Here is a 23,000-nt window from a genome sequence, read left to right on the forward strand (position 1 = left end):
GTGTCATACCTTAATGTCTTGGATATTTTTGTTGTGCATGCCCATCCCCAAATACCAGAGAGAGACAAGGTGACTGAGGAAATATTGGTCTTTATTGTAACAACAAACAGGCAAGAAAGAAAACAGAGTCACAATGCCTCAATTTCATTATATATATATATATATATATATATATATATATATATATATATATATATATATATATATATATATATCTATATCTATATCTATATCTATAGATAGATAGATAGATAGATAGATAGATATGTGTGTGTACATGTGTAGTGATTCTAAGGTCATCAAGCTGTAAAGATTAAGAATCCAGAGAAGGTAGTGTCATCATCCTCATCAGCAAACAGCCCGTTGAACAGCTCCCCTCCGGCCACCTGCAGCCACACCTTGTCCCCCACCTCCAGGTGCAGCACGGCGCCCCCCGCTGCCTGGTCCTCGCTGCTCTGGTAGTTGTCTGTGGTGTGGATGATCTTCGCCCCGTTCTTCACGAGGACCACCTTCACATTTCTGGAGAAGACAGTGATGTGGTAGGCGAAGTAGTACGCGCCCGCCGCGGAGCACGTGAACCGTCCCGTCTGTGGATCGTAGTGGTTCTGTTGGTTGTAGATGATCTTGTCGAACCGGATCGGTGCGTTGGCCACCGGGAGTTTGGTTAGTGCTGTGAGTCCCACGGAGAAGGCGCTTTTGGAGATAACATGTGCGTCTCCCTTCTCGCCCTTATCACCCCTCTCTCCTCGAGCCCCCCTGTCCCCACGATAACCAATGCTGCCTTTGTGACCAGGAACACCAATCTCCCCCTTAGGGCCTGGCCTGCCAGGGGGTCCCAGTGGTCCCTGGATGCCTCTGTCACCTTGAAGACCAAATTCCCCCTTTTGTCCCTCTGGTCCAGTAGGTCCCAAATCACCCTTAGGCCCTTGAGGTCCAGGCAGCCCAAGCTCTCCTTTATTTCCCTTCAGGCCTATGGGTCCTTGGACTCCTTGGGGCCCCATTTTCCCAGGGGGGCCCCGCTCTCCATTATCTCCCCTTTTTCCTTTAAGCCCTGCTGGGCCAATGCCACCTGTAAATAACAACCAGACAATAACCCCCTCTGTACAGTGTAACAGCAATCAATGCTGTTACAGTGTAGTACATACAAAAAGCCAGATAAAGGTCAACAAACATATCTATGAACTCCACTGAAGTATGTGCAAAAAAAGGATACTGCATAGAGCAAATAAAAGGAAGTTAATACACAGGTTATTTTAAAGACCCAATCTATTTTTCAGTGGTGAAATGTGTTCTCAAGGTACATACCAGGTTCCCCTTTGTCTCCCCTGTGGCCATTGTTGCCTGCTGGACCAGTGAGGCCAAGTTCACCTTGTCATGGATGATTGATAAATAGTAAAAATGTTGTTACAAAATGTGAAGTTGAAGCTTAAAACATGTTGAAAGAAGTGCATATAGTCAAGTTCGGAGGAGTATTTTTCTTCCGTCTAAACTTACCTTTATCACCTTTTTCACCTCTAATTCCGTCTCGCCCATCTCTGCCGGGTGTGCCATTGTGCCCGGGGTCCCCTGGTATTCCAGGGTATCCGCAAACGCAGCCTTTAGTTTGGGCTTCTTCCTGTGCAACTCCCCTGACCACCAACAGTAGGAGCAAAAGAGCAACCGTGAACCTCATTTTCTTTGATACACCTGTCTGAAAAAAAACTGATATCCCTCTATACAAAAATGTTTATGATCAGAATTAGCCTCATAACCACATCCCCTAATCAAAGCATCAAATCAAGCTTCAAACAGGCATAGACGAGAGGAGCAGAGTGTAACAAAGGACAACCGACCAAAGAATAAGACGAACAAGAACTTTGGTCAGTCCTCTCCAAGCCTTTTCATTGGCCTGTGTTTTTGGCTTACTTATTGAGTGTGTCGGTTAGACTTCACTCCTCTGGACAGTTCACTGGTTTGGTTGAGGCTAATAATAAGCTGACTCAAAGTGAGTGTGAGGACCAGACATGCAAAGGGTCACATAGTTTTACATGTGCTGCCTTCCAGTGCAGCGGAGAGAGATGAACTTTATCTATTTTCAACTGGCAGGAAATGGTAAATGGAACTGTGCTTTCCTGGTTTCTCGTCCGCTCAAAGCGCGTTTGCACCTTATGACTCACACACTGAACTGCATCATGAGCAGTTAGAGCAAACCAGGAACCCTCTGATCACTAGACGACCACGCCACCTTAAATAATGTAAAAAAAAAAAAAAGGCAATAAAAAGATGGCAATAGGAATCCACACCTTAGAATAAAATTAGCTGCTGTTTATGTCCACGATTTAAATACCAGCTCTGTAATAGGCTCTCTTTAGTCATGGTAAGCTGAACAAGCTGAAATAAATGTTAATTCATGCATGCTTTTCTCATATGTGCTCTTTAAAATGCCAACAGTTATTAACAATTGACCCCATAAACTGGATCATTGACATCAAATGTGACCTTTTGTTGTCCAACGCCCAGCCCATCCTCACTAGAGGGGTTTAGACAAACACTTCATCTCACCCTCTCCCCTCAGAGGTTATCTAGATGCTGGATCCACGAGTTAATGAGTTAAAGTTCAAAGCGGGCATTTTGATTGGTTAAAAAAAAAACTGTACAAAAGGAAGTGAGATGCACAATCATTCCTAGATGTGTCGTGGTAGTTTCGGTGGCTCTTCGTTTTTAGGACCTGATGCAAGATGTTAGATCAGCTAATAAACAGCAGGACGAGAGCAGGTAGGGATTTAATGACAAGGTCACTAAGAATCAGGTCTGTCTGGTAGATGAACCTTCATTATGCCACACTGCTGCTACTTTATTAGATTGTGTACAGTGATGAGAGAGACGAGGGATGGGCACAGGGGGAGGAGCTGGAGCGTAAAGATAAGAAGAAAAAAGAAGCCACAACACTGAATAACACACCATGCACACCCGTGACTTCCCAGCTATCAAGATACACAGCTTGTGTGTTACACAGACACCAGCATATGTGAACATATGTTTACATACTTTATTTTTTCATAATTATTCTCACAAGCCTCCAGATATAAATATATTAAAATATATAAACATGACAATACATAAATGTGCACATTCAAGCAATGTCGTTTACCCGGCACAAGAAATGGAAACTGTCATACATGTCGGCCACTGCACATTGATTTACTTGCTTGGACACACTATGGACAATGGATGTGATCTAACAAACGAAACAAGGGCATGGCTCAGAAGCAATGAAACTCGTTTATAATTTGAGGCCAATACATCAGGACCCAGTCTGCGTAGTCCCGAAAACCAGGCACAACGTGAGGTGGATTGGTTACAGAGGATACTGCAACGAGTCTTCATACAAGACAGCAGAGACATCGTCAGCCGTTGAGTTCCATTAGGTTTAAGGCAAAAATAACTACACAGTAACTGACCAAATGCCAACACAACGAAAAATACAAATTCCAAATTAAAAGAATATGTGCCTACAAATAAATAAATAGCACACAACATGCTGTAACAGTGGCTTACAGTATTCGTATAACACTGATGGCTTGTTTCGTATAAGGACATTTCAATCTACAGGTTTTTTATAAGACTAAAGGGATGTTGAATGACATTGAGCTTCACATTCAGTTATCACTTGGCTATAGAAAGTCAACAAAGCTAGGCAGAGAATAGCACATGGCATAAGGGAAGACAGCTTGAAGAGGGAGGTCTACAGCATTTTGACATCATTTTTTTTTAGGAGGTGGTTTGAACACTGTCTGGGAAAAGCAGCAATTCCAGGGAGATCAAGGTTAAGAAGGTAAGGTGCTACGAAGGACGGGGAGGTTTTTGGGGGCTACGACGCTTTGTGGTGTTAGTAGAAAAAAAAGGTCTGGAAGCGGAGGAGCAGGTTGGGTAGGAAGCAGTCTACATGATCTGGCGGTGCATACCGTAGCCCGTCATACCAGCTTGGGAAGCTCCGCGGTTGCTACCCATCTGCAGGCCAATCAGACTCTGGCCCTGGCGCAGCTGCTCCTGGGAGAACTCTCGTCGATACGCCTGGGCTTTCCTGCACGTGGCAAAACAGTCAAAAGGTGAGGGGAAGAGAAAGAAAAATTTGCTGTTGTGGAGAACATAACGGTCTTAAGTTCCACTCATCTTTGTCCTCACCTGTGGAACCAGTCTCGGTCGCCTCTGTAATGACCATCCTCCTTAGTGACGGCCACACTCCCTAGAGCCATGAGGGTCCTTTGCACAGCTGCCATGTCCTTTCCTATGGCCAGAGGAAGAGGATAATCATATTTTAAGAATGTAGTGACAAGTGCATACCACTGCAAAAATGGAACATAGCACGTGGTCATCAGATTCAAAACTGGCTGTGCCAACGTGGTTCATGAGACTTTTTTTTTTACCTTCCCAGAGGTCCACAGTTTGAAAGATGTCGGTGGTTGTCACTCCATACGCTTCTGCTGCTTGCAGGAACTGAGAGATCTTTTCCATTTGTTTGAAGGCCATTTGAGTCTCTGGGATCTTCTTGACAGGTTCCTTCCCCCTCGGATAAAGGCTGTTGATGAGCCTACAGAGGATCTGGGACAAAGGAGGTTGGAAAACTGCCTTGATAAGATTAAAAAGGAAACGCTGACCATACTTATTTCCCAGAAATATTGCAGAACCTAAATGTCATAATCTTTTCCGGGTGTAGCTGCATTCTCATCATCTTTCTATTCCTGTCAACGATTTAAAAACATTACTGAGAAAAGGGACACGCTGTTAAGTTAATTGCTGGTGCAGAAACTGATGCCTCTGCCTCATCTGAATGATTTTTTCTTTTTTAAATCACTAGAGTCGGCTGGAGTGTCAAGCAAGAAGACGTAGCAGCACTGTAGCAATTATAAACAGTTGTTAATTAGGTCTGATAGAACTAATCAATTTAAGAAGTTAAAAACTCAAAATTCTAATAGGTTATATAGCACAGGAAATGTCTCCCTACTGTAACACAAGACCAATAATATTTACATCAGCTTTCAAAAATGACTGGGCACATAAATCTGGTAGCTTTTTTTATTTTATATTTTTTAATACATGGTCTCTTAACAGAGCTGGTAAATCTATGTTGTGAGCTTAAATAATTCAAACAGAAACTTCTATTTTAAGAACATGTATTGCAGCCACTCACTGTCCCGTCCATCAGCCACTTCTGGAAGTTCTCTTTGCCCGCCTGGGGCCTCTCCAGGTTTCCTCCGCACTGGGCCACGATCCAGTCCACCAGCCTCTGCTCCAGGTCCGGGTCGTACTTCTGGTCGATCTTCTCCTGCACCTCTCGGCTCAGGCCGTAGCTGGGCCCCCTGTTCGCCATGGCAGCTCTCGCAAACACGTCGGTGTGTAGTAGCTCTAAAGAGAAGGAATGGTACACGTGATGCTGGGACAGCATTGTTTTGTGACAGAGTGCAAAAAATATTCCAAAATCATCAGCAGAATGTTCCTAAAATACAGGCCTATACCTATGATAGCATGTAAGTGAGATTTAGAGTCTCATTCTATCCTGATTAAATGACTGCAGGATAACAGTTTTCTTTATAGAGCTCAAAATTTCTGTAAAAAATCTGAAGCATCAGAGCACTTCCATAAACCAAAAGCCAAAAAGCCATGTGTCCCTCTCCCTAACAGCACCTGTCTCTCTCACAGCTCAGCGGTCCTCCCAGGAGAATCTCTGGAGGCTGTGGCCGGGAAGGGTGTGGTCCCTGGCAGCTGTCCCGAGCGGGGACAAGCCCTCCTATTGCTATGGAAACGGTCAGGCCCGTTTCCGGCACGCTGCGTCCCGTGATGCGCTGAGAATGAGATGATGGTTAAAGTATGACATCCAGTAGGCATGTCATAATGACGCAAATTAAATAATCAAATGTACTTAACAATAAAAAAAATTACCCTCGTATAAAACATGCATTCACACAACGCACCACGGGGTCTATATTTAGGCCGCAATACAGTTTAATTAAATCACGTCAGCCTTTGCGGCATACAAAAGCTTGTGTTGTCTCGGCTGCTTCTTTTCATTTTCTTAATTAAGGCGCAATTCTGCAAGTTTAATGAAGTGAGTTCAAATTAAGTCCCGCCACCTTCATGTCACGACGCTTACAACGCAACGCATTCTGCGGCTTGGAAAAAAACCCCAAAAGCAACACTGTCGCAAAGTAAACTGCGGAGAGAAAGCTGCGACACAATCTGCGACACCGCATCGCCTGCGTAAAAAAAACATTTTATCCAGGAACGACGTGCACTGACGAAAAGGACTCACGGGGGAGCGGAGAGCGGTCAGATCCGTCCGGCACCACAGTCTGAGTGATGATTCCGCTGAGCTCGGCAGGGCTGAGGAGGAGGATGCTGCGCCGCTGGAGCATCCGTGAAGCGCAGCACACGCAGGGCAGGCGCGTCCGCTCCGGGGCCAGGCTGGGTGTCACTGTGTCCGAGAGGAGCGCGTGCGCTCGTTTTATATGCCCGCTCCGCCAGGAGGGGTCCCGAGAGTCCGCTCCCGGCAGCAGTCACTGTGTGGTGCACGCTCACTACGTGAAATGACCGTCAGTAGGCAAAGGCACATGATGGTGCTCAGAATTCATTCAGCTGGTTTTTGTTGTTTTTTGAGGCCTGTGCTGGACTTTAACCCCCTGATATGAAAGTCCCTTTTTATCTCATTATAACTGCTTAATTCAGTCCCTCGCTCAATGGCATCGATGCAAAATTGATTTAAATTTTCTTCTTTTTATATATCTCTGCCGAGGAGGTTGTGTGATTGGTGCAGTTTGTCTGTTTGTACGCAGGATTACTCGAAAAGTTAAGAAGGGTTTTGCATTTGAATGAAGAAATAAAATCAGAATCAATTGTACGTCTCGGCCATGGTAACAGGTGATTCAATTTCGGGAGACTCAGATCCAGGATTTTTTTCTTCATCATTGCGAGGGGGTCTGCGCAGAGCTCAGCATTGGCGTGCTCTTGTTGGACATGTCTTATTGGGAGTTATTTTATCTGTGGTGTATAAATGCTGTGACTCGGTATGGAGGTTGTGTTACCTTATGCTAAGCAACTACGCAACAAACACTTAACATATGTGGAGTATTAAACAGAGCACTTCCTGGTAAACATGGATGAGAGTCACACAAATCTGCTCTATGTACAAACTATAGCAATGGGGGAGCGTCACCACACAGATTGCCTTTTGGCACCATCTCTTCTGCCTGCATTATGATCGTCATGCTGTATATGCACCCATTAATCTGTGCTCGATCGCAGCTTTGACATGCAAACAAATTGAACTGGACTCCACAGCTCAACCGCAAGTGAAAGGTCACAGCTGCAGTTAGAGCAGACTTGGGAGAGTGAAGTGGTTGGTTTCGCCCCATTGAGCGCAGTGGGACCTGTGGCCAATTGCATGTTAATAATCAACAGTCCAGCGGTTCCATTCAGCAGGCCTCTCTGTGGCTAAAGGCCAACAGGTATACGGGGAGTCGTGTAACAGAATGTCCTGCTATAAAAAATATAAACCTCGCACAGCTGTATCCTACACGCCTTTATGATTTGGACTCACTAAATACAACAGCGAGGCATTTCTTTGACTGGCAAACCGATTTCTGTTCAATGTTTTGCTGCTTACTCCATCTGGTTTCTGCCTTATCTTTAAACCATTTTTTATCTGTGTTAACTGGGCCTAATTGAGAAATATTCTGTACAACAGCTTTCAATCCCCACAACTAAGTGGTAAATACTTACTACTACTCAGAACTCAAGTGTAATGAATGATGCATTTCAATACCAACAGCACTTAATCTTCATTCATAAAGACAGTGAGTGTGTGTTGGTTGCGGTAACAGACTGAGACCTGCACTCTGGTGTGCAGAGGTTTTATTGGCCAGACTGGGTGAAAAGTGATTTGAAAAAAAGGCACCAAAATATCTATGCATCTAATTAAAGAGGGAGAGAAAACAGTCAAAAAGTAAGAACAGTGGCAGAGACGACAGCAACGGCAGACCTAATAGTGTTTGACCAACAGTCGATAACACAACCTGGAACACACACACACAAATGCAACCTGAAAATTAAAAGGGAACAGCCAGCAGGGGAGCTCCCTTTAGACAAAGCTTGCACTGTGACGGCATGTGGAAATGACAGATGAAGTACAGGGAGAATAATAAAGATGGATAAAACGTCATATTTGGCAGAGAAACATGCCATTGTTTGGTAATTTCCTTGAGGGTCGACTTCACAGTAAACTCAGTCCTTCTCTTAAACTCGGCAACCTCTCAGGCTCAGACCAGAGTGGTCAGCTTGTCTATGAGGTCGTCAATAGTGTAGACCATGAGCTTGATGTCATCCTTCTCGGACATGCGGTGCTGGCCATGTCGCCGAAGGATGACATCCACGTCGGGACTGAGGACACGCTCCGCCACCTGCATGGAGATGTGCCACGGGACGTCTTCGTCTTTGAGCCCGTGGATGAGCCGCACGGGACAAGTGATGGGGATGGGACTCTGGAGCACACAGTGATTCTCTGCCTCGCGCAGAAAGTTCATGCTAAACTTTAAAACGCCATCCTCCGAGTGTTTGTTGGGCACGGTCCACTCCCCCTTCTCCTCGAACTCCTTGCGTACCTGTGAGTTCAAAAGTGGACAAATCTTAGAAAACGTTCTGAAATGCTAACTTTCAAACAAAATGACAAAATTATAATTGTATCATATGTTCCCACCTCCAGAGAAAGACTGTTGAATGACATGACAATGTGATCAGCAGCGGTGGAGATGCCCACCAGTGCAGCCGTCTTCTCTGGTCTTGCAATGGCTGCCAGCAGCATGAGCCAACCACCTACACTGGAACCCACCATTATCTACAAGTGAGTAAACAACCAATTAATAAGACTGTAAATCAAATGACCAACGAATTAATATGTAAAAAATAAACTCCATAAAGTCAACACCAGATTCATGCAGTACAATCATGGCTGTGGAAGAATAATACAAACTACAAAAGTGGTTAAACAGTGCCGCCGTCTGGAGACATGGAGGAACAAACAGATTAAGTACAGGCAGTGTTGGTTGGGAGGATTTTAATTCCAGTTCTAACTGGAATGGAACTCAGTAGAGCGCATACCTGCACCAAGCCCAAACAATCCTACACACAGGAGTGATCAGGAAATGGCACACTCCTCACTGCTTCAAACTTAAAATATCAAAAGGCACCACTTCATTCCACGATATATAATCATAATTATATAATCAATGATCATAATGTGAAGTGTCGTGGGATAATTCCTAATAGTCTTCTGAGTTTTGCTTCGGAAAGAAAATGATTTGAGATGGACAGAACTGACAGAAGGGACCGACACACTGATCACTATGTCCCCTCGCATTATATGCCGGAGACATAAAAAAGGAAGCAGTCCTACACTCTGCACCAAACTGAACAAACTCATAGATCTCATCACCATGAATGTGTCTGAATTTGAACTTTAAGATCCAGACATTATACGAAGTTCAAGTGTTTCACAGTGTTAAGGAAAGGGATCAAATTCCTGGATTGGTACATTCTGTGTTATCCTGCTCACAAATAAACAAACAAACAAACCAACAGAAATAGTTCCTTGTCAGGGATAATTATTCAATTTGATTATATGATTATGATATTCGAACAACATATTTTATTGATTATCTTATCTGTGCCTTTTTTGACGATGTGTTGGGAGCAAATAGAGGTTTCTAATACAGGTTTTATACTGTTACTTTTATCTAGATTGTTCAATCCAATGTTTTGGAACTACATGAGTCAAAACATTAAAAATAAAACTTATATTGAGTTTACTAACAAGCATCTTTGGTTTCCCTTGTCATGATTACAAAATGTCTGTGCTGATTAGATGTGAATATTATTACACTTTATTGTTAATGGAAGCTAACACAGAAGGATACTTGTACTGTGTGAGGATGATCTACTTCAATGAAATTGTATAAAAACATCAGAGATTGAATGCATGCATATTGAACAATTAGAGCCCTGTAATTGTATCTCTGAACTGAAATCAATACTCTGCATGCCTCGCATTTTTTCCCCCTTCTTGTCCAGTCTGTTAAAATACCAGACATTTCAAAATGTCTCCCTGATCAGCTGCAAAAAGTGCACATGATTAAGAGCATGATGTCAGACATTATGATACTCTCTGGGACGCACATTAATCAATAATCGACAATGAAGGAGGAGAAAAACAGATTGGAATCTGATCATTTAGAACTTATTCCAAATGGGATATGACACTAATTCACATCCCTAGTGAGCTGCGTTTTTCTAACGTCATCTCTTTTCTAACCACCATTAACTTCCATATGGGCATGTCTCTTAGAGATATTTACCTGTGGCCCCTCTACTAACTCATCCAACACAAAGAGGACGTCTTTTTTCCAGGTACCAATAGACCCTTCTGCCAGCACCCCTTCTGAGGCCCCATGTCCCGTGTAGTCAAACCTGTGAACACATGTATAGAACGGGCAAAGGCCACGGGTATCAGAGGGGAAAGCAACGGCAAGATGCCACAGATGATTTAAATTTTCATTTGAGATATTTTGAGAACAGTACATTGGTTATATACTAGAATAAACACGGGACTAGGCCTTTAGTGTATGTGTTTAGTATGATGAGTCATGTCTCTTATATTCAACTACTGATGGAGTGGAGGATTTACAGATCAATGTTTGACTAATAACAGATGATGAATGGTTGGAGGTTTTGCTCAAATGTTCAAAGGATTCGTTGATTTATCACAGCCGAACAAACAGAGAAATTCGAAGATTACTTGCTATAGTGTGTCAATATTAACTAATTTATGCCTTTTTCATTAGTGACATTTTCTGTTCTTCATGTATGACAGAAAGCCACTAAATCTATTCATATTATCGTGACACTGTCAAACCATCAGTGGCCACTGAAATACAACTTTAACTTCTTCTCTTAAACATCTCGGTAAACCAACAGCATTCCACCTATCGGCCTGATGTGCTTGATCTCTTGTTCACTGATCAGGGTTGTAGGGGTGTGACTGTGGGTGTGTGGTGGGTGGATGTATTTCTGTTCTTTACAACCCTGTGCCATACTTTGGAACATCCAAACAGATTTTTTTTTCATGTTGTGTGCAGAAGTTGTGTTTTCTTGCAGATATGGCAGGTGTGTCTGAGAAAATCGACTTCCAAGACCAGTGTGAGTGTGAGTGCGTGAGTGGGCAACTCTGTTTGATCTGATCTATTTAGTATGTCCAGAGATTGAGAGCCTACAATGTTATCTGTGTGTGCGCGCCTTACCTAAGGTACGAGTGCCCTAGTGACCTACAGAACTCCTCCAGGGACTCGGCCTTCTGTCCATTCATGTTGGAGCCATATCCCGGCAGGAAGACCACACCTGGGCTCTTCCCCTTCACCCGTCTGTAGGCCAACTTCGGTAGATCTGGTCGTGAAGCAAACTGAACCGTGGACTTGTGTCGTCTGTCTGCTGGTTGACACAGAGCAGGAGTGTTGCTATCAGGGCAAAGCACGTTATGTAAATTACCCAGTGGATGTCTGCGACGATAAGAACAAGGAGAACAACTTCGCTAATAGAAGCTAATTAGCTTGATGTGGGTTTTTGATGCTAATTAGCTTGACATGGCTTCACATGCACATGGACCCCGGAGGAAGCAGTATGGGCGTGTTATTCTTCTCCGTAAAACGTTCTAATAATTGTGGCACATTCACACGTCCTGGGTGAAAGTAAAAAAGTGTCTGAGCGTCTTCCAAAACATCTAGAATCAACTCTTGCGGCGCAAAATCGGTCAAAAAGAAAAAACCGCAAACGCTGCGCCGTTTACTTGCCCTACATTTTTAAGGCGACGCAGTGTGCGCCAGCCACACCCCCCTCCCGAGCGTTTAAACACACTTGTACGCGAACCCGAGCGATCGTACATCCACCGTGCCAACGGCGGAGTGGGTAACAAACCTTGCGGACGCTTCGAAGACAGAGCTGCGAGCCCTCCATTACTCCAAATCTGTGAAAGTCCTCTGCGCCAGCACCTCAGCGCGACCGCTGCCATACTGTTACGCGACCACGGAGGAAGTATCGCGAGAGTTACGTCAGCGAAGTACTTATAGCGTCATAAAAAGGGCCCTGTTCATCGGCATGGCCCTCGTGAATGTTGTTATATTCCATGTATTATTAATAAATCCATATCACTGATGCACGCATATACATATATACAGTATGTATGTATATATATATATATATACACACACACACACACACACACAGTATTTTCATATTTTAGCTGATTTTATTTCCTGCTGTGCAGTTTAATATACCCAATCCACCATATTCTATAAAAAATGTCTTAAAGAAGAGTATAAAGAAACATATATTGAGAAAGTATAAATTCTTCAAAGCTGTACTTAAGTGCAGTAAATGCAGCTGTTGTGGAGTTGCCTGCTCTACATAATAATAAATGATGATGACTTTGTATGGCTTGTTATTACTCATACTCACAACCTAAATCAGCAAATCAGTAACATGTTATTCATTGATGATTTCTCTATAATGTCAGCCAAAAGCCTGTTGTCGTCAAATGATATTTGTAATCATAAGGGGCATAGAAGTACCAGTCAAAATTAAGTGGAAAAACCTTTTATTGGATTTCTGAGCATAGTCCATCCGAGTATCGACATCCTTAACTTATGAACAGCATGGGTAGCAATACCAAAATAAGCATTATTATTATTAATATTTAAATAAGTATTGCTTCATAATAAATATTAAGTGTCATCTATGCATCATATATAATGGGATCATCAAACGTTTTTATTGTAGATATTTAATCTGTAGAACAACATAAGTAGAAGAAAGAAAATACTCGTGTGAAATACAAGTACCTCAAAATTAAAGGCTACTGAAATACAGTATTTGAGTTAATGTAATATTCCTAGCTTTTCTCGCCTTTTTTTGCATCATTTTATTTTATTTTATACTGTTGTTATTTGTATTTTATCTACATGCAAGTTCTGGGTTTGGGCCGATAGTGACTATGTCCTCCAATAGGCTCTCACAACGAGCAGATGATTTATTGTTTGAATCGGTTCAGGGTGAGAAAACCTCTGAAACGTCCCTGGATGGAGAAGAAAATGAAAGTAGCGGGGAACTTTGTGTGACTGTGAGCGGGCACCGTCATGTGAAGTGTCAGCCTGTTGGAGCATGACTCAGAGCGTCACAAGCGGAAGGTCATTGAGCGGCAGCACGGAGCGGAAGCGGGAGTAAAGAGCCGATCCGCCATTGTGGAATACGGTGAGGGATGTTCCAGTAAGACACTCGTCAGTTTCAGATTGAACCGATCAAACCGCCGGCCCGTTGGCCCCGGATCGCCCACGCGAACTGACGCCCTCTCCGCAGACGCAAAGTCGCCGTTTGTGACGGACACACAAGAAGCGGATCGTCGTCGGCTCTCGGCCGCGGGAGGGAAAAGAAACGCCGCCTCGTCGCCGTGTTCGGGGTGATCGCACAGCCCGGGAGACGAGCCAGGGAACGCGCCGCGGAGTGCAGAGAGAGAGGCAAGAAGGGGGCGGGGGGGTGTGTGGGGGGGGGGGGGAGCAGCCGCGGACGGTCTCACAAACAAGCGATCAGTTTCGGTTCCTGGTGCTTCGGAGGATGTCTGCGACCACAGTCGAGCAGGTTCGTGTGCTGGCGGATGATCGGTGCTACGAATTAGCCGCGAGGCGACATGAAAACTTTGCCCCCCCCCCGGATCCGAACAGTTCGGATCCGGGTTCGGCAAGCCAGATCCGAACAGGCTAGAGAAAGACAAAAAGAGTCTTTGATATGCGATAGCTCCAAGCCGGGGTGTAGGCCGGCCAGGTCCAGCTTCAGCCGGTTGCCAATGCGGCACCGTTTACTGGATGTCAGAGCGTTTGACATCCGGTCAATAACGCGAAGCAACCTGTAAATGTTAACATCCGGGCGGGCTGTCGTGTTAATCCGCGGATCTGTGTGTGACCGTGTGTGTGCATGTTTCTTGTCTCTTGTCTCACCTCTTGTTTTTCTCCCCCCTGCTGCCCATTATTTCAGAGACCCAAAGGACAAGGAAATAAAGGTGAGTTTCTAAAGAAACAACAACAACAACAACAGCTGTAATTCAAAAACAACGGTGCAGCAGTCTGTATTTTTCAAAATGTGTAAGTAAAATTGGCTAACATGCTATCATGCTGATGTAGGCCTGTCACCATGACTACTTTTTATTGCAGGACATACTGCCCCAGAAATTATAGCGATGAACAATATAATCGTCATTTTAAGTCGATCTTTTGACACTGAATCACGTGAGCTTGCAGTGTAGGCCTATTTGTCCGACACGACTTGCGTTGCAGCGGAAAGAAATGTCATCCAAAGTTTAAGTCTTGTGTTTTAGGCCTCGGACAAAACAAGCAGTTTGAAGACATGGCGCCTTTAGAGAAATACTCAAAAATCCATAATTTCTGACATTTTATAAACCAGATCAGTGATTGATTGGACGAGACTTGCTGGACTGTTGTTGACATTCATTCTTATGTCACCAAAACGGCACAACAGCTGTTAATTGAGTTCAATAAAAATGATTGAGTTCATGTTCATGTATCGTACAACAAGTCGACAAACGTAGTTATCGTGACCGGCCTAATGCTGATTTTCTTTGAAACTACTAGTATTTTAGCAATGTTGACTTTTATTGATTGTGCATTTGTTTTAGGTTTTTTTTTAAAATTTCGTTACACCCCACTTTGATGTTTTAAATCTGACCATTACATGACATATGACAACAACATGATCAGCTGACGTCTTGATGTTACCCCGTTGGGGATTTGTACAGTGTATATTTGAACTACGATGATGACCTAACGCCCTCTATCTCCGTCCATAGTGCAAAACGGATCAATGCATCAAAAGGATGGTGTGAATGATGATGATTTTGAGCCTTACTTAAGCGGCCAGACAAATCAGGTAACTGTATGTCGTCATGTCGTCTGTTCAGAGTGAGAATCTGTACTAATGGTCAGTATTCGGTTTATAATCTCATACTGGTGTCGGCCTCATTACATATCACTATTGTCTTTCTAGTTTGCTAAGATTTTCTTGTTCGTTCCTTATTAAGATTTCAGATGTTCTCGTATTCTTGTGTTCTCCCTGCCAGTTATTCTGTATAATATATTGACGGGTTGTCCCTCTCTTCTGTACAGAGTAACAGTTATCCACCAATGTCTGACCCCTACATGCCCAGCTACTATGCTCCATCCATTGGTTTCCCTTACTCTCTGGGAGAGGCCGCTTGGTCCACAGCAGGAGACCCTCCAATGCCCTACCTAGCTACCTATGGACAGATGAGCAATGGCGAGCCGCACTTCATCCCTGATGGTGTGTTCAGCCAGCCGGGTGCCCTGGGGAATACGCCTCCCTTCCTCGGCCAGCATGGCTTCAACTTCTTCCCTGGTAACGCAGACTTTTCCACCTGGGGCACCAGTGTCTCTCAGGGACAGTCCACACAGAGCTCAGTGTACAGCAACAGCTATGGGTACGCACCCAGCTCACTGGGCCGAGCCATAACGGACGGACAAGCCGGCTTTGGAAGTGACACCCAGCTTAGTAAGGTGCCGGTACTGAACAGCATTGAGCAGGGCATGACGGGGTTAAAACTGGGTACGGACATGGTGGCAGCTGTCACCAAAACCGTGGGCTCACCCTTAGGTGGCACAGTAGGTATGACCAGCATGGCAGCCAATAACCTCCCACCGTCTGTTAGCTCGTCAGCACCTAAACCTGCCTCCTGGGCAGCCATTGCCAAGAAGCCAGCCAAGCTACAGCCCAAGGTCAAACCCAAAGCCAACATGGGGATGGGCGGTATCGCCACCATCCCCCCACCCCCAATAAAGCACAATATGAACATTGGTACTTGGGACGATAAGGGCTCTCTGAATAAGCCCCCATTAGCTCAGACTATGATGCCCCCACAGCCTCTATTGCAGCAGCCTCTCCTAGCTCAGCCCCAGCCCTTACTGCAGAACCCTCTGCCCCCTCAGCCTCAACACCAGCCCCAGCATCAACATCAACACCAACACCAACACCAACACCAACACCAACACCAACACCCTCACCAACACCAACACCAGCCCTTCCAGCTCCAGTCTCTTCAGTCCCCCCAACACCCCCAGCCTCTGCCCCCTGGCCCTCAGCACATGCACCTTCACTCTCAGCCTGGCCCCCCACAGCACCTTCATCAGCAACTACCCCAGCAGCCTGGCCCGCCCCCCAACCGCTGGGTGGCTCCCAGGAACCGGGGCGAGGGCTTTGGTTTTGGCGGGGGAGTCCAACTTAGTGCCTCCCCTTGCTCTGGAGAAGTGCACCCTGTGCTGGAGAAACTCCGTGCCCTCAACAACTACAACCCCAAAGACTTTGACTGGAACTTGAAAAACGGACGTGTTTTCATTATCAAGAGCTATTCAGAAGATGACATCCACCGTTCAATCAAGTACTCTATCTGGTGCAGTACAGAACATGGCAACAAGCGCCTGGATGGTGCCTTCCGCTCTCTGGGCAACAAGGGGCCCCTGTACCTGTTGTTCAGTGTCAACGGCAGTGGGCACTTCTGTGGTGTGGCAGAGATGCGCTCACCGGTGGACTACAATGCCTATGCGGGCGTCTGGTCTCAGGACAAGTGGAAGGGCAAGTTTGAGGTGAAGTGGGTCTTCATCAAAGACGTGCCCAACAACCAGCTGCGACACATCCGGCTGGAGAACAATGACAACAAGCCAGTGACCAACTCCAGGGACACCCAGGAAGTGCCTCTGGAGAAGGCCAAACAGGTGCTTAAAATTATCGCCACTTACAAGCATACCACCTCAATCTTTGATGACTTTGCACATTACGAGAAACGTCAGGAAGAGGAGGAGGCTCTGAGGAAGGTGAGAAAAGCACACATGTAAGGAATCCTTTCCTCTGTAAAAAGCTTGTTTGTAATGCTTGAGACAGTTCAGTTCAGGCCCCCTCAGAGAGGCTAACCTTCACTGAGTGGCTGCTACAGGCTATAGCCAAACTGTAGCCAGCTGATGTTGTTCCACCTGCTTGTGGACACAGATTGTAACATCCCGTCCCAGACGACTGTCTGCAGATTGACGTGCCACCATTGCTCACAAACAGGTTCAGGAATCGCTGATTCCTCGTCAGCCATCTTGTGCTGAGGAGATTGCGACGAATCTGCCCAAGTGGAGCTGGATGCATAGAGGTTTCCTGAAATAGCCCACATTCCTGGCATTCTTTCTCTCAGACAAAGGCAGATGTATGCCCTGAACCCCCCTTTGAACGCCAAGCCTCTCCGCTCTCCACAGGCTCCTCATGCTTTATTAGTCTTTAACAACATAAGCCCTCGGCCTGCAGACTGGCTGCAACGTGCCTCAGTCGGCACGGTTGTGCTCTCGTGTAGGGTTGATTTAAAAAAAACGTTTCCCAGCAATAAAAAAATGCATTACAAAAATTCCTGATTACATTTGTCTGTGCACATAGTTCTGAAAAGCACACACACTGTCCAAGCCTGCGCCCTCAGAGGGGAGAACTAAAATATGTTGCAGTGGTAATAACAGTGGTGCACCACTAATGTTAGTCTGAGTAGTAAAAACTCTGTGGGATGCTACTGCTGAGGAAAAGCAGCAGCCAAGGAGTGAATAACATGTTGTTGTCGCTAGAATTCGGCTGCATCCATTCTTAGATTCACCAGTGTGCTGATCTAAGTGCTTACAGAAACCCCCCCTGGCCTGCTCCCTACCTCTCTCCCACGTTCTCCCCCTGCTGCTGGCACTCCATTGATGCTGTATTGACTCCTCGCTGCTGACCTTGTTAATATGCGCCGGGTTACTTTCTCATAAATATTTCAAGTCAATGTTTTCAGGCTTCTGAAAACAACCTGTCAGTAGAAAGCCTGTTTCATCCTGCGCCTCGCGGGCGCTGTTCCGTGCAGCTTTTGTAGCCTTGACCTCCTACATGACAGCACCGGCCCGTCGGAGGCCTCGCCCTCCTTCGCCTGACAAGGTTAATTGTTCTCTATTGTTTGGCCTGTCCGAACTTTGAGAGGTGTCAAACTAGCAGTGCTACCTCCACTGGAGCACCTTCCCAAAGTGTTCATTTTTTAAGATCACTTTGGATCTATATGGTGTTCCGGGATTTTATTAGCATAACTAATTTGGGCAACTAATACAGAGTTTTGTCTGCTGATGATCTACTTGTTCAGGTCTTTTTTGCATCTGTGGCCAAGTGAGAGTTATCCCCACAAGCTGAGTGCAGTGGTTGCAACCTCATCATGCCTGTAGTGTAAACGCAGCTCAGCCTGTTAGTATATACAGTCAAAAAGTCTGAGACCACTTTGAAATACAAGATACTCTCTTCATACTTACTAAAGACTAAGCCGAGAATGTGTGCTGGCTTCAGTGATTGATCAGTTTTCCTTCCAGTGTAGTGAAAAATCGCAATAACACAATAACAAGAGTAACGGCTGTTGGGGTTCTCATCTTGTTCTTTTAAATAGTTTTTCATCTGATGCTAGCTAGCTTGGCGTAGCCAGACTAATACTCAAATTCGTATTTGTCTGGAACCTCTCAGTTCATTCCAGGAGGCGTTACCAACGGACGCAGACCAAAATGCCTCCGGACGCAATTGGATAAACCTACAACCAGTGAGGGCAACGAATCATGTGACGTCTGTTGAGCGACTCGAAAGTGTCAACAGACTCGCGCAGAGAGAAATCTGTGATGATGATTCCACTATGTCTGTAAACCAGTGTTGTCATTTTTGTGGGAGAAAGTAGAAAATATCTGGTACTTTTAGTCAAATGCTCGTCCACCAGCGGCAGCCATCTTGGTTGTATACAAAAGTCGCTTCCCTCCATGTCACGGTATAAACCCCGCCCATTATCATATAATCGGTTGCGATCGGACCAGCACGTTTTCTGCTGGAGGGAAATCACTTCCCAATGGAGGGGAATATGGCAGAGCAAATAAAACAAGCTCCCAGAATTCATCTGGGTGTCAGGGTACTGTATAGAGGGACAGGTTAAAAACGTCTTTGTGGCATTTTTTCTATAAATACCTACTTTTTTGGTGATTGTTAAGTTGTGCTTACACTGGAATACAATATTGAAGTCAACACACACACATCAGTCTGGTTTTCCACAGTCTAAGCTTCAGATGAAATCTCTGAAAACAGCTTTGTAAAGCAGTACTGTACTTCTCAAGGAGAATGAGAAGTCAGACTTTAGACTAACTGTTTTCTAATGGCCTAAATTGAAAGACAAAGATTTGTATTGAGTCTCCTTTCAACAGCACAATTGTATTATGAATTCTGCAAATTACCTTTTGAGGCGCCCAATTGATTGCTTGCACAAATTGGAAAAAAAAGTTAAAACTGACAGCTTTAAGACAAGCAGCCTCGGTCGAGAGCCCAACAATGCTGTCAATTTATGAAAGTTATTTAATTAAGACTGAGTTGTAATGAAAATGAATATTTCTATTTATATTAAAAATAACTAAACACATTTGCATTGAGTTGTACAAATGGAGATCAACACAATGTGGGCGTTCTATCAATACATGTTGTCTAATAGGTAAAATGGGTTTTGATCATTTCTGTTGCCTTAGTTTTCTCTTGTATCTGTTTAAGTCCCTTGTTGCATTTGTTCTGGTGCTCCGATCCACTGATTATCATCTCTCTCTCTCTATGTTTTCTTTTTCTCCTACCAGGAGCGCAATAGAAATAAACAGTAAACTTCAAGCAAGCTCTCCGCTAGAACTGCAACACTAATGACGTAGGACCTTAAATAAAAATTTGCCTAACCAAGAGAAAAGGAGGAGGAAGTCCTTACGCTGAAGACGACAATGTATCTGAACACTTGAACATGACAATAGATGGACTCATCTGTATCCGTTGACTGGTGCATCAACCCCCCCGTGTTCCCGTCTCACGAGAAGAAGAAAAAGAAGAACCCACGTTGAGAACTCTGTCTTTTAAGCACTTTCAGTCCTTCTGAACAGCCTCTACCAACACCCTTAACCCTCTAACTCTCTGTTAATCTTCTTTGATTTTGTTTGTGAGCAACTAACTGACTAACCAGAGTAGTCAGAAGATTTCGGCGGGCTTATTTGTAATTTCTTTTTTTTAAATGCCTCAAATGATTGGGATATCGGTGAGCCTCATTAGCTCCCGGAAAGAATTAAAGAAATGTATAACTTAATCTTGTACTTGAATCTGTGTTTAGTCGTCTGATCCTCCTCAGACGGGGGCTGTGGATGATTGACAGGCGGGAGGAAGTAATTGGGGAAACGGCCACAGTCATGCCATTCATAGGATGTATCCTCTCTCCACCTGTTCTCCTTCCTTTCTGCATTTGTTTCTGTGTACCAAAAGATTACAATTATGCAGCGGGTCGGCAAGTGCCCACCAGTGCACAATTTTGTTCTTTTTAGTTTTTTTCTCTCTCTCTCTCTCTTGTGAATCTGTCATTCTGAAGTGCATTTGTCTGAGGAGAAACCTGCTGCTCTCTTAGAACTGGCGGTGGCCTCCTCGGGCCCTGTGGGCGAGTGTCTTGACTCTGATGTTGACGTGCCGCACCGTAGCTCAGGCTTAAATCAAGACTGTCTGTCCTCCGACAACTCTTAGCACTTTTGGGAGAGCTCCCATAACAACACCCCTCCTGCTCTGGGCTCGACTGGGATTCCCCCCAAAATGGCAAGACACCAACTGCAAAAAGGATGACAGCTTTCTCCTCTAGGTAACTCACTAGCTAATTAAAAATTACCAATGTTTAGCGCAAATGTTGTCTTGTGTCTTTACTCATAGTGTTTACCTCTTGGAATACGTGCCTAATACAACAATATCATACACAAACCATGTCTAAAATATTATTCGTCCTCTGCTAGAATACAAGAACATCCTCTTTTTTTATTTGTTCACAAACCAGTGCCTTTGAGGTGGTTATGAGGGTGTGCTTGTGCCCAGAGGGTATAGGTTCGACCATGTAGTTAAAATATCAAGAGATGTACAATAAATAGACCAGAAGATGACACCACGTCAACATGACTGCTAAGTGGGTTAGTTAACGTCACAATACAGATGAATGATACAACAACTAATACTGGACACGCACACTCTTACCTGTAAAGGTTGTAACAGCCAGTACACGAGTATGAAGACAAATGAAACAACTAAGACTACTACTATGTTTCAGTTGCCTGATATGTTAGCAGAGACATTTCCCCATCTCACAATATTCCTTTTAAAGGTTTACATCCACTGTAAAATTAATATTTGACATTAAAAAGTCGTTAAATGAAAACAGATTTGTGAGTTAGAACTTTGTGTTATTTTATCTACCAGAGTAATGATCTCATGAGCCCTCAGATGGAACTCGTGACCCCCAGGAGGGGCCCACTCCCCAGGTTGGGAACGACCAAGCTTTATCAATGACTCTATATTGGGTTGGTTAAAGCATCTTCGCCTCACCGCTACACTAGAGAAATGAAAATTACACTCGGATGCACCGTTATTGACAATTTTATAAGTCACATAAAATACTACAGTATGTCAGTGGCTGATAATACTTCTGTACTCTCACTTAAAAACATTTACATTGCTGAGTGGTACTAAGGTACAAAGCATGTAGGGTACAGTGCATTTCCCATCCTCGATAAAACCCTTTGAACAAGTAAAGAGACAGGAGCGCTGGGCTGTTGATGACAAGAATGAGGTGTCCCGGGCCGCGGCGCCGGCGCCTCTAGGTCAATCCGACCATAACATGATTTTTCTAAATCATGGTTTAGACGATTTTACAGACACAGTTACCTCTTACATCAACTTTGTAGAGAACTCATGTATACCATCAAAGTCTGTGGTTGTTTTTAATAACAACAAGCCATGGTTCAATTAAGAGGTTAAAACATTATGGGCAGAGAAAAATCGTGCTTTTAAAAATGGTGAAAAGGATTTGTATAGAATTGCTAGATTTGAATTTGAACGTGCTGTGAGGAAAGCAAAGGCTAGATACAGAGATAGTCTAGAAGATCAATTAAAAGCTCAAGACACTAGAGGAGTATGGCAGGGACTACAGAGGATCACTGGATATAAGACTAAACGGACAGTTCATGAAGTAGACCCCCAGCTCCCAGATAAACTCAACGAATTTGACTGCCGATTTGACTGCCCCCGGCCCAACACAGCCCCTGCTTTTACAACAGGCCCTACCACCCCGCCATCTGTGGTTAACTAGCACGAAGTGAAAGGCCTGCTCCATAAACAGAATGTAAGGAAGGCAGTGGGGCCGGACGGTGTGTCTGCTTTTATTCTTAAGAGCTGTGCCCATCAACTTGCCCCTGTCTTCACAGATATTTATAACTGGTCTCATTGTCAGTGTAAAGTCCCTGCATGGTTTAAATCTGCTGTGATCATTCCTGTACCAAAGAAAAATATAATGTCAGTTGTTTGAATGACTACAGGCCTGTTGCTCTGACCTCTATCGCAATGAAGGTTTTTGAACGGCTGGTCTACAAACAGCTAGCCAGTACTGAGATGGATACCATTAATTTGCCTACCGTGCTAACAGGTCTGTAGAGGACGCTGTATCTCTATGTCTACACGGCATCCTGCAGCACCTGGAGGCCCCAGACACACATGCAAGGGTTTCATTCATTGACTACAGTTCTGCTTTTAATACTATTTTACCCATTGCATTATTTGATAAACTCCGGCTGATGGGAATCAATCAGTCCCTCTGCCACCGGATCTTAGACTTTTTATCAGACAGGAGGCAGGTGGTTAAAATGGGCAATCTGTTCTCAAATTTTACTACTCTCAACACCGGGGCCCAACAGGGGTGTGTCCTCTCTCCTCTGCTTTATTCTCTTTACACCAATGACTGCGTGTCCCATTCTGAGAATGTTAAAATCTTCAAGTATGCC

General features: G+C 44.5%; 4 protein-coding genes across 9 annotated transcripts; 1 reads left to right on the forward strand and 3 right to left on the reverse strand.

The window, feature by feature from the left end:
* Nucleotides 1–70: 70 nt before the first annotated feature.
* c1qtnf9 (C1q and TNF related 9) lies at nt 71–1,866 on the reverse strand. Its single transcript, XM_047329905.1, has 4 exons — nt 1,495–1,866; nt 1,306–1,368; nt 234–1,069; nt 71–163 (listed from the first exon to the last, which is right to left on the reverse strand). The coding sequence occupies exons 1-3, from the start codon at nt 1,670–1,672 to the stop codon at nt 300–302; spliced, it is 1,011 nt and encodes a 336-aa protein (XP_047185861.1). The 5' UTR covers nt 1,673–1,866; the 3' UTR covers nt 71–163; nt 234–299.
* A 942-nt stretch (nt 1,867–2,808) lies between these two features.
* tagln3b (transgelin 3b) lies at nt 2,809–6,791 on the reverse strand. Of its 2 annotated transcripts, XM_035619447.2 has the most exons (6): nt 6,290–6,615; nt 5,665–5,822; nt 5,171–5,385; nt 4,407–4,581; nt 4,165–4,267; nt 2,809–4,063 (listed from the first exon to the last, which is right to left on the reverse strand). In XM_035619447.2, the coding sequence occupies exons 3-6, from the start codon at nt 5,348–5,350 to the stop codon at nt 3,922–3,924; spliced, it is 600 nt and encodes a 199-aa protein (XP_035475340.1). In that variant the 5' UTR covers nt 5,351–5,385; nt 5,665–5,822; nt 6,290–6,615; the 3' UTR covers nt 2,809–3,921. The 2 variants fall into 2 exon arrangements, with proteins under 2 accessions (XP_035475340.1, XP_035475338.1); XM_035619445.2 differs by lacking the exon at nt 5,665–5,822 and having other exon boundaries at nt 6,290–6,791.
* Nucleotides 6,792–7,870: 1,079 nt separating this feature from the next.
* Nucleotides 7,871–12,151, reverse strand: abhd10b (abhydrolase domain containing 10, depalmitoylase b). 2 transcript variants are annotated; one of them, XM_035619443.2, is made up of 5 exons: nt 11,995–12,151; nt 11,325–11,511; nt 10,383–10,494; nt 8,729–8,866; nt 7,871–8,633 (listed from the first exon to the last, which is right to left on the reverse strand). In XM_035619443.2, the coding sequence occupies exons 1-5, from the start codon at nt 12,086–12,088 to the stop codon at nt 8,292–8,294; spliced, it is 873 nt and encodes a 290-aa protein (XP_035475336.1). In that variant the 5' UTR covers nt 12,089–12,151; the 3' UTR covers nt 7,871–8,291. The 2 variants fall into 2 exon arrangements, with proteins under 2 accessions (XP_035475336.1, XP_035475337.1); XM_035619444.2 differs by having other exon boundaries at nt 11,325–11,508; nt 11,995–12,139.
* A 1,073-nt stretch (nt 12,152–13,224) lies between these two features.
* ythdf3 (YTH N(6)-methyladenosine RNA binding protein 3) lies at nt 13,225–20,861 on the forward strand. Of its 4 annotated transcripts, none has more exons than XM_035619342.2 (5): nt 13,225–13,326; nt 14,104–14,128; nt 14,933–15,012; nt 15,249–16,967; nt 19,791–20,861. In XM_035619342.2, the coding sequence occupies exons 3-5, from the start codon at nt 14,947–14,949 to the stop codon at nt 19,812–19,814; spliced, it is 1,809 nt and encodes a 602-aa protein (XP_035475235.2). In that variant the 5' UTR covers nt 13,225–13,326; nt 14,104–14,128; nt 14,933–14,946; the 3' UTR covers nt 19,815–20,861. The 4 variants fall into 4 exon arrangements, with proteins under 4 accessions (XP_035475235.2, XP_035475233.2, XP_035475231.2 ...); XM_035619340.2 differs by having other exon boundaries at nt 13,246–13,589; XM_035619338.2 differs by lacking the exon at nt 13,225–13,326 and adding an exon at nt 13,603–13,710.
* Nucleotides 20,862–23,000: the final 2,139 nt, after the last annotated feature.

The sequence above is a fragment of the Scophthalmus maximus genome, chromosome 21, assembly GCF_022379125.1.
Source record: "Scophthalmus maximus strain ysfricsl-2021 chromosome 21, ASM2237912v1, whole genome shotgun sequence".
Taxonomy (NCBI): domain Eukaryota; kingdom Metazoa; phylum Chordata; class Actinopteri; order Pleuronectiformes; family Scophthalmidae; genus Scophthalmus; species Scophthalmus maximus.

Excerpts from the sequence above, each read along its gene's own strand:
- c1qtnf9 (XM_047329905.1), bottom strand. The coding sequence starts at position 1,672 with ATGAGGTTCACGGTTGCTCTTTTGCTCCTACTGTTGGTGGTCAGGGGA. Across the intron at positions 1,369-1,494 it reads AGGTGAAAAAGGTGATAAAG|GTGAACTTGGCCTCACTGGT; the intron begins GTAAGTTTAGAC and ends ATCCATGACAAG. Across the intron at positions 1,070-1,305 it reads GGGAGACAAAGGGGAACCTG|GTGGCATTGGCCCAGCAGGG; the intron begins GTATGTACCTTG and ends TGTTATTTACAG.
- tagln3b (XM_035619445.2), bottom strand. The coding sequence starts at position 6,392 with ATGCTCCAGCGGCGCAGCATCCTCCTCCTCAGCCCTGCCGAGCTCAGC. Across the intron at positions 4,268-4,406 it reads AACTGTGGACCTCTGGGAAG|GAAAGGACATGGCAGCTGTG; the intron begins GTAAAAAAAAAA and ends CTCTGGCCATAG. Across the intron at positions 4,064-4,164 it reads GACCGAGACTGGTTCCACAG|GAAAGCCCAGGCGTATCGAC; the intron begins GTGAGGACAAAG and ends TGCCACGTGCAG.
- abhd10b (XM_035619443.2), bottom strand. The coding sequence starts at position 12,088 with ATGGCAGCGGTCGCGCTGAGGTGCTGGCGCAGAGGACTTTCACAGATT. Across the intron at positions 11,512-11,994 it reads GTCTTCGAAGCGTCCGCAAG|CAGACAGACGACACAAGTCC; the intron begins GTTTGTTACCCA and ends TGTGTCAACCAG. Across the intron at positions 8,867-10,382 it reads AGTTAGTAGAGGGGCCACAG|ATAATGGTGGGTTCCAGTGT; the intron begins GTAAATATCTCT and ends ACTCACTTGTAG.
- ythdf3 (XM_035619338.2), top strand. The coding sequence starts at position 13,687 with ATGTCTGCGACCACAGTCGAGCAG. Across the intron at positions 15,013-15,248 it reads TAAGCGGCCAGACAAATCAG|AGTAACAGTTATCCACCAAT; the intron begins GTAACTGTATGT and ends TCTTCTGTACAG. Across the intron at positions 16,968-19,790 it reads AGGAGGAGGCTCTGAGGAAG|GAGCGCAATAGAAATAAACA; the intron begins GTGAGAAAAGCA and ends TTCTCCTACCAG.